This window comes from Budorcas taxicolor, chromosome 5 (genome assembly GCF_023091745.1).
Source record: "Budorcas taxicolor isolate Tak-1 chromosome 5, Takin1.1, whole genome shotgun sequence".
Taxonomy (NCBI): domain Eukaryota; kingdom Metazoa; phylum Chordata; class Mammalia; order Artiodactyla; family Bovidae; genus Budorcas; species Budorcas taxicolor.
The window spans coordinates 16,303,457-16,312,964 of record NC_068914.1 but is presented as its reverse complement, the minus strand read 5'-3'; the positions used below and the strand labels follow the sequence as shown (position 1 = coordinate 16,312,964).

At 40.7% G+C, this 9,508-nt stretch overlaps 1 protein-coding gene across 1 annotated transcript; it reads right to left on the bottom strand.

Annotated features, from left to right (window-relative positions):
• Positions 1-730: 730 nt before the first annotated feature.
• On the bottom strand, positions 731-8,974 carry MSS51 (MSS51 mitochondrial translational activator). The gene is made up of 7 exons (XM_052639441.1): positions 8,641-8,974; positions 4,306-4,550; positions 3,879-4,034; positions 3,136-3,260; positions 2,378-2,944; positions 1,987-2,080; positions 731-1,689 (listed from the first exon to the last, which is right to left on the bottom strand). The coding sequence occupies exons 2-7, from the start codon at positions 4,524-4,526 to the stop codon at positions 1,485-1,487; spliced, it is 1,368 nt and encodes a 455-aa protein (XP_052495401.1). The 5' UTR covers positions 4,527-4,550; positions 8,641-8,974; the 3' UTR covers positions 731-1,484.
• Between the last annotated feature and the right edge of the window lie 534 nt (positions 8,975-9,508).

Genomic DNA, 9,508 nt, shown 5'->3' with positions numbered 1-9,508 from the left:
ATTTCTCTACATCCTCATTAACACTTATCTTTTTATTGTTGTTATCCTTGCAAAAGAAGTGCTTTTTTTTATTGTACAAATACAAATTTCTTTTGATTTGTATTTCCAGATGACTAATGATGTTGAGCATCTTTTCATGTCCTTACTGATCATCTGTGTATCTTTGGAGAAACATCTATTCAGATCATTTTCCCATTTTTAAATTGAGGTTTTTGTCCTTTTATTATTGAGTTTTAAGAGTTATATATAATATTCTGGATACAAGTGGAGAGGTTGAGGTCTTAACAAGTTGTAGAAATGAATACTTAAAGTGAAAGTGAAGTCGCTCAGTCGTGTCCGACTCTTTGCGACCCCAGAGACTGTAGCCTACCAAGCTCCTCTGTCCATGGAATTTTCCAGGCAATAGTACTGGAGTGGATTGCCATTTCCTTCTCTAGCGGATCTTCCCAACCCAGGGATCGAACCCAGGTCTCCCACAGTGTAGACAGACGCTTTACCGTCTGAGCCACCAGGGAAGTCCAAAGAATACTTAGGGAATATCCTAATCCTGAGCGTGTGATAAGAAATGGATGACAATGGACAGGATGTGGTACAGTGACAGGCCTAAAAAGAGAGCTGATGTTAACCACTCCTTTGGCAAGAGAGAAAACTCCAATCTTGAGATGGTCTATGTAGACAAGTAACACTTGCCAGTGAATAGGAAATAAGATAAGACAAGTGATTTAAGAAGCCCAAAACTGAATTTATTGTGGTATAGACCAAGTGATAACAAACTGCAGTATATACAGATACACCCTGGGATATCTAAAATACAACACAAGGGCAAAAAGTTGCTCTAAAGTTGCTGCTTCTGCTAAGTCGCTTCAGTTGTGTCCGACTGTGCGACCCCATAGATGGTAGCCCACTAGTCTCCTCTGTCCCTGGGATTCTGAAGTTAGAAGTCCTCAAAAGAAACAGGGAAATGAGAAATATATCTTGAAAAAGCCAGGAAGTAGAACAGTTTGCCAATCCTCACAACCTCCCCCATGCTCCCAACCACTTCTCTGAATTGTTCTTTCTTCCACCACTTCAAGTCATTAAGACATCTGCATTTTTTTAGCCCAAACTGCTGTATAAGAAGAAAGTCTTTTTCAAAAGAGCAAGGTGCCATTCTTCTCCTTGGTGCCATGTGGTTCAAGTCAAAAGGTATAACTTTCTCACGAAGGAAACTGTTAAGAACTTAAGTTGAATATGAGGGCCTTTTGCCATACACTAAATCTAGAATCTTGTCTCTAGAAGCAACATGTGGCTAACCTCTTAGAAATGAGTCACATCATACAGGAGCTCCCATTCAGCTTAGACTCTACCCAGACAAGTGAATTAGGTTTACGATATAGTAGATTTGAAAGTTGGCAATAATCTGGCATCAGCAGGTATTTCATCACAGCCTCTCCATTTTCTAGACATCCAGTCATGATCTGGCTCAGCTATTTATACCCTGCCATTTACTTTCTCTTCCAATTGCCTCTATCCAGCTGGCAGGAGCTTCCAAGAAACATGATATAGTAGGCACTGCAGTAAACTGGCTGCTTGTTGGGGTTGGAGTAGACCTGTTCAGGTTTTAGGGACGCAAAAGGGTTAGCTCCATAGGCTGTGATGTGTGTATCCAGGTCCACCAAAATCTGCAACGAGGCTGCCAACTCCTGATGGCTATGGAAGACAAAGAAAAAAAAATTGCTCTGCTGATTATGAAAAAGACAGAAGAACTGCTCATTAACCCCCAATATTACCTAAGGCCGGACTAAGGCAATGGCCACCCCACTCCCGAATGTCTATACTACCTGCTCAATTAATTAGCATAGCACTTTGAAGGGATAAGAAAGCCAAGTATATGAAGGAAGAAAATCCTCACCAGAAGGCAGAAAATAAGCAAGGGGGAGAGAAATGAGCTTATCTATAGAGGTGTGAGTGAATCAGGGAGGTACCACAAAGAAAGGAAGTCAAAACCTGTAAACAGTAATCATTGTAGGGATCTCATAATCACGAAGTAGCAAGAGGGTGGGCAGCCAAGCCTCCATCAAGTCCGGGGAAGCATGGAAACCTATGGAACAAAATAAGATAGGAATAGAAAGGGGAAACGCAAAGATAGACCCCAAACAACATAGTTCTATAACTGTGTCCACCCCTCACCTAGCTCACCTCCAATGCTCATCTACCACCATCACCTACCCTAGATTCTTCAACAGAAAATTATGAACCGAAATAAAGCACATAATGATCAAACAGGGTCTTTATTATGCTTAACCTGATCCAATGAAGAGGGCTCTAAAAGTACAGGGCCAGGATGGAAAACTCCCAGAGGAATGACCCCTTATTCCCCCAAACCAATGGCTCTTACCTGGATGGAATGCCACCACCAAATCTGGATGGGCTATCTGCCCAGTCTCTATCTGCTCCTCCCAGAAGTCATGATAGAGGCCCCTATGGCCACTAAGCTGCACTGTGCCAGGTTCCAGGAGTGAAGCTGAGGTGCTCTGTGAAAAGCCAGCAGCCACATCTACACCCACCATGATTATATGGAAGCCAAGGTGTCCAGGAAACATGTAGCCAAGCTCATCATAGTCCCCAGGGCGAGTGAGGAATGTCTCTGCATGAGAAGCACCAACCACGTGCACTGTGCTTCCCCCAACTTTCCCAACATTTATTCCCAAGGCCCGAAGCCCAAAGCCCAGTGTCAAGGGCCGTGACAAGACATCTGTCAGCAACCGCTTCAAAGAGCCCTTCAGGACATCTGGGTCTGGTCTTGGCCGTCTTACACTAGCCCACAGGGTGGTCATGGCCTGACTTTCAAGCACAGCATCCAGTGTATCATCTAGCTGTAAACGTCGCATAGAAAACCAGGTGTCCCAACCCTGTACAACTTCAGTCAGCCATGACCAAGGTCCTGAGGGTAGGACAAAATCACCTGCGGGAAAGAAGGAATAAGAAGTGATCTAATCTTTCTCTGCTTTCAATATTCCCTCCATGTTCATTCTCCCAACCTGTCACCACAACTGCTACCCCACTCCCCTGTCCCATTCGGTTCCTCTTTTTTTTTTTTAAACAACATGCTTTCATATGACCATCATGGCAGAGTTCCCAATACCATCACTCTACCTGTGACCAGAAGCCACTCCATGAGACGGTCCACAGCTACAAGACGCAGTTCTTGACAAACCTTCCTGTGTGTTGGCCAGTCTGACCTCTGGCACTCTGGATCACAGTAATAGACATTTCTGCACCTGAGAGAATGAGCCCCAGAAATAGATGTTCCTATACCTCATAGGTGAATAGGGGACGCCTGGGGAAGGGAACTGATATTTCCGCACCTAGGAAGAAAGATCACTGGATGAGGAAGGTAGGGATAGAACGACAGCTGCTGCACCAAATTTGGGGACTACGTTTGGCAGAGGAGGAAGGAGAGTGTGGGAATGCAATTTTTCTCTTGGATCAGAGTGACACTTCAGCCTCTATATAGAACTAACTTTTTACATCTCTTATGGGGGGGGGGAAAAAGAAAGCCCACCAGGAGTTTGTAGCTGCCCTGTTATCACAGGCATAGCCCCAACCTCTTCAGAACATATATGGTCTTAATACTTAAGTACTCAACAGAAGAGAGGTAGAAAGGATTATATTCTCCTCTCTGTCTAATCTCCCCATACGAAAATAAACATGAACCTTATAAGCAACTCTTTTCTAATTTCTCTGTGGCCTAGATCAGACAAAATGAGGAATGAACCTAAAGTTATGAAGGTCTGAAATGTAGAAAGGTCTTGTAAGTCTCAGACCTTTCTTTCTGCAGTGAAGTCTTGGAACAGGATCATTCCAGAAGTCTCCCCAACCAGCTCCTGACTAATCACCTTTTGCAGTGCCGGAGGACCTTGGAGTCTGAAAGGCCACTAGGGAGTGCTTTACAGTAAGCACAGAATCGGAATGTGTCTTCCATCTTCTGGAACATTTCTTCAAGGCATCGATATCCAAAGCCTGACACTGGAGTACCCCCGTCTAGCACCAACCTGCAGAGGACAGTATGGAGAAGGAATGGCAACAGGAAAAATATCTCCAGAAGTTCTGATGATACCTACCCTGACTTCTATACATTTTCACCTCTCCTACTCCCATCATTTCTCATTTAAGCAAATTATGTTTCTTCTATAGTAATAAAACCAGCTCAATTTGGGATGAGAAAATCCCTCATCACAAATACCCCATGTTTCCCAAGCTACACTTCCTCTCCACCTTCTGCCAGAGACAATATATCACTCTTGCACAGAGCTAGTCACTCACTTGTATTCTTCATAGCTTTTCATGTTCAGTTTTTGAAGGATCAGCTGGGATAGGCCAGGAATATTATTCTCCAAGAAGAAGAAGCCAAGTGTATCAATGCTAGGGCCAGGTTTAGCGAGGTTCAGAGGCACAGGAGCCACAACTGTAGGTGGGGTCTCAACCACAGGAGCCACTGATGAGGGGGATTTCTTGTGCCTTCGTCGTCGGGACCGTGGAGCCATGGCTTGTCCAATAATACCTGGGGACTACGTGTAGAACAGAAATGGAATGAAAGTTTGTAAGTTGGACACACATGATGTGTTTTCATGTTTGACCTTTTACTTGTCATTCTAGTCTCTCAGGCCCAGGTAACAGTAAGATTTATTTCATATCTACTGATTACTGATACCACATGCAGTTGTAAAAAACAGAGAATTTATTCTATGTGAATATAATTATGCATATATGTGTTATACATGAAGTTCTATATATAATATAGATGCTTAGAAAAAGTCTGGGATGGCTCATATAAAACTGATAACAGTTATTTTTCCTCTGAGAAGGGGCAAAGGCCCTGCAATGGGAACTAGGTCAATGAACTTTAGACTTATTTGCAATGTGTGACTTCTTACACAAAGAATATATTCATATGCTATTAGTGTGTTCCTAAAAATCAACTTAAAATAGAGGAAAAAGCAAGAAAGGTTTTGGTTGTCCAAAACTACCATGTAATTGGAGAAATAATCAATCTAATCTAGTTGGAGAAGGAAAACATTCATTTTAAAAGACCTATCATCACATTTATAAGCAATAAACCCCAAAGTAGAAATCAAATGGATATAAAATGAGCACTGGCACTTACAATGCTGAGTTACATAGCTGGAGCAAGTTGTACGTAGTATTAGGAAAATCTCCTAAAGAGATGAGTTCTGAAGTACAACCAAGCCCACACTGACCAACTACCTAGTGAGAACTCTGTGAAATCCTCCTTTCCTGGCCTGTCTTCTATTCCTTTTACAAGGACTGAGGAAATGAAATCATGAGACTATACTGGAAAAAATTAAAACACCCATTCATTCAATAAACACTTACTGATAAACAGATAAAATCATTCACAAAATACTATAACAGAAACCAATGTGAAAAAAATATACTGAACATTTAAATGTCTTATAGAAGGGTTAGATGTAAACTATAACAAAAGGCAATGTATAAATCTTACAAGAAAAACGAAACTAAAAGCACTAATGGGAGATCAGAAGAGAGTCTCTTCAGCTGGTAAGCCTCAGGCAGATTCTATAAAGCAGGTAGCAGCTGGAATAGACCATTAAGTATGGCGACGTTTCGAATATACAAATACAGGGAAAGAGGAGTTCTAAACACAAAGGAGAGTATGAGCATAACAAATGTAGACGGGAAAATTCTGGGAACTGAGGAACTAGAATGGTTTGAGTTTAATTAAGTGTAAAGACCTAACTATAAGAGATAAAACTACAAAATCTTAGAAGAACACAGGAGAAAAGTTTCATGATATTGGATTTGGCAAGTTCTTGAATGTGACACAGAAAGCACAAGCAATAAAATAAAAAAGATAACTTGGACTGCATCAAAATTTTAAAACTTTTGTGCATCAAAGGACAGAGTGAAATGACAACCCACAGAATGGGAAAGAATATTTGTAAATCACATATCTGATGAGAGATTAACATCCTGAATATGTGAAGAACTTCTAAAACTCAACAAACGGCTCAATTAAAACTGGGCATAAGTCTTGAATAGTTCTCCAAAGAAAATATACAAATTGCCAATAAGCATATGATGCTAAACATCACTAATCAAAGGCTAATCAAAACTGTGAGACAACACTTCACTCCCACTAGGATGGCTATTATCAAAATACTAGAAATTAACAAAAGTGTTGGTGAGGATATGGAAAATCTAGAACCTTCCTGCACTGATCGTAGGACAAAATGGTGCAGCTGCTTTGCAAAACAGCATGGCAGCTCTGCAAAAAGTTAAATATAGAATTACCATATGACTCAACAATTTCACTCCTAGGTATATACTCAAAATAACTGAATACATGCACACAAACAAATGCCTATACACAAATGTCCATAGCAGCACTATTCACAATAGTCAAAAGGTAGAAACAACCTAAAGGTCACCAAGAGATGAATGAATAAACAAACTGGGAGACATATAATACACACACATACATACATACGTATAAATTCAGCCATTAAAAGAAATGGATACTGATACATGCTACAATGTGGATAAATTATGCTAAGTGAAAGAAGCCAGATATAAAACAACACATTATATGATTCCACTTTTATGAAGTAGCAAGCATAGGTAAATCCACAGACAGAAAGCAGATCCATGGTTGCCAAGGGCTGGGTGAAAGGAGGAATGAGGAATGAGGAATAACTTAATGGTTATGGGTGTTTTGGGGGGAAATGACGAAAATGTTTTAGAACTAGATAGAGGTGATGGTTGCACAATAATGTGAATGTACTAAATGTCATTTAATTGCTCATTTTAAAAGGATTAATTTTGTTATGTGAACTTTACCTCAATTAAAAAAAAAAAAGAAAGGTATCTATAAGAGCTTTTGAAGCTAAAAAGTTGTTTTGCTCCCCAGATAAAAATGCCTGTAGGTACAGGGAAATGACAGGATATGACAATGCTGACAGTGGCTGGTTTTACTATGAATGAGTTAACTATTAAAGTTCAAATCAAGAATTGTGTTCTGCTCCAAAAATGGTCTAACACTGAATCCTTCTGGACCTGTTCTATTGGGGAGAATGCTCATTCAGCTGAGATGTAGGTGGCAGAACAATCAAACAAAAACTCTCCCCAAATCATCCAGCTAACACACATCACTTTACAACACGACTCTTGTAAACCACTGTTCCCAGGCTAATAGAAGAACTAATTTGATTTCCTTTGTACTTTCTTTCTCTTCATCCTTTCATTCTACCCTTGTATTCTTTCCCCTCATTGCATAAATGAAGGAACAGTTTCAAAGTCCACAAAACAGAAATAACTAAGCTCATCTGCATATCATATCTTCTATATTCCCACCAATAAAGAAAAAGTTAGACCTAAAGATAGTACATTATTTTAGAATTCAAGAGTCATCTCTCTTTACTAAAGGGTGGATGGAATTGCCCTCACGCCTTAGGACCCCATTTCCAAAAACTGACCTGGGTTTTCCCTCCAATTTTAATCACCAAGCATTTGCTTCACTGGGATTCTTCTGAATCCCAGAATCACTGCAATTCTAGAATAAGTATTTATATGCTCTCTCTACTTAGTTCCCTCTGGCAAGACATCACCTTCTTAAACTTTGAAAGAATGGAATCTTCTTTATAGATATGGAGGAAAAGTATTTTTGAGAGAAATCAAGTCTTAATTCCAAAAGTAGTAAGAATCTTTCTGATATTCTACCAAAGGCCTTTATTCTGCAATAGAAGCCAATTAAGACCAGAAAGTGCTTATCTGCCTTTCCAAAGAGAGGTCCTTCCTCCAATGGAGGATTAAGTCCAAATGAAGACTGTTTGGACCCGCTAGAAGTCAAGGGATCAGTTTGGGGAGGTATGATGTTGGTGAAATCTTTGATGTTATACTTGCCTCTGTGTCTGGAGTGGGTTCGTGATACAAATGGACTAATTTTCTGGCAGGAAGGTAAGAAGGTGGGAATGAGGAGCCAGATCTTTGCATTTGCATCTGTATATATCAACAGGCTCATGTCTGAGTTTGTATACCCAGATCCCCTGGTCTTAACTTTCCTGCAATGAGATACAGGATCCTTCAAGTTTGGGGGTGGAGGTGGGGGCTGACCTGAGAGAAACAAAAGCAGTGACTTGGGCTCTAATTTATTTTCAGTATATAGAGAGAACACCAACACCAAGCACTGGAGAGGAGACATGAATTCGATGGCCTACAAAAACTTATTTCTCATCTATAATTTCCTAAAATATTACCTAGCCTATTCCCACACCTAGGTTTCCCATCTTCCCTGCTCCTTACCACCAACAGACTCAAATTTCACCAAATCATACTCATCTTTTCACCATCTCCAGACCAGTGAGGCTTATCTAATTTTCTCTAATTCACCAACAAACAAAAAGTGTCTTTAGGGAGGTAAGGAAGAGAAGGGTAAGTGAAGCTAGTCACTGGGGATCCTCAAAAGGGGTTGGGAAAGAGAAAAAGGAGAAATGCATTAGGAATATTGCTATTACTACCACATTTAGCTGCCTAATCAGTGATTAACACTCCCTTGGGTGATAAATTCTTTACTTAACTATAAACTAAGCAAGCAGAGGAGTTGATGGAAAAGTAACTTACCCTGCTAAGCCCTCAGCTTCCTTCCTTCTCTCTTTCTTCCAAGTGAAGTAAATGCTTGATCTCCTCAGATCTAGGTTGTGGCTGATTTGCAGCTGTCCCTTCATATCACTTTCATTTGCAAACTGCTGAAATGCTGGGTCTCTGTGATTAGGTGTGCCCTGCCAACCAGACAGACAACACTGAATTCTCCCTAACGAGGCAAGCAGGGGCCTGGCCCCCTGCCCATGGACTACTCTCTTTCTGACCTTCCTGCTCTGCCAAGAAGGCTCAGAACTCTGTCAACACTCCCAAGCTCACCAAAGGCCAAGAAGGCTGAGGAAAGCTGAAGCCTACTGCTTCCTGGACCTCTCTCACTAAGGCAACATTTCTCCTCCCGGCCCACAACATCAAGAATAAGCCCCGGGGGTTAGTTCAGAAGTCAGTATTTGATACACATTAGCACAGAGAAACAGGAACTCCTACAGTTCTAAGATGTCAATCTAGACCTAGGATGGGTTCTCCCAAGCCCAGAGTCCTTTTTAGCATAACAAACACTGCTCTAACTTAACTTGACAACTTAAGTACAAATACAATGCCCAGAAAAGAATAGAAATAGTCATTCAATGGTAAACAAAGGGAAATCAGTTGTAGGAGAAACATCCAGAATTAATTTGTAAAATTCAATTTTCCTGAAAAGAGAGCAAGGTACTTTCTGAGGAGATGTCATCAGTGTATTCCACCTGTTGATTTTAAAAGAGGAATAGTGACTTTCCTCATGGTCCAGTGGTTAAGACTCTGAGCTGCCATTGCAGGGGATGTGGGTTGGACCGACACAATGTGGCAAAAAAAAAAAAAAAAAAAAAGGAATAAAATTTTCTGGGATATTAAT

Excerpts from the sequence above, each read along its gene's own strand:
- MSS51 (XM_052639441.1), bottom strand. The coding sequence starts at position 4,526 with ATGGCTCCACGGTCCCGACGACGAAGGCACAAGAAATCCCCCTCATCA. Across the intron at positions 3,261-3,878 it reads GTCCTCCGGCACTGCAAAAG|GTGCAGAAATGTCTATTACT; the intron begins GTGATTAGTCAG and ends TCATTCTCTCAG. Across the intron at positions 2,945-3,135 it reads GGAGTGGCTTCTGGTCACAG|GTGATTTTGTCCTACCCTCA; the intron begins GTAGAGTGATGG and ends TCTTTCCCGCAG.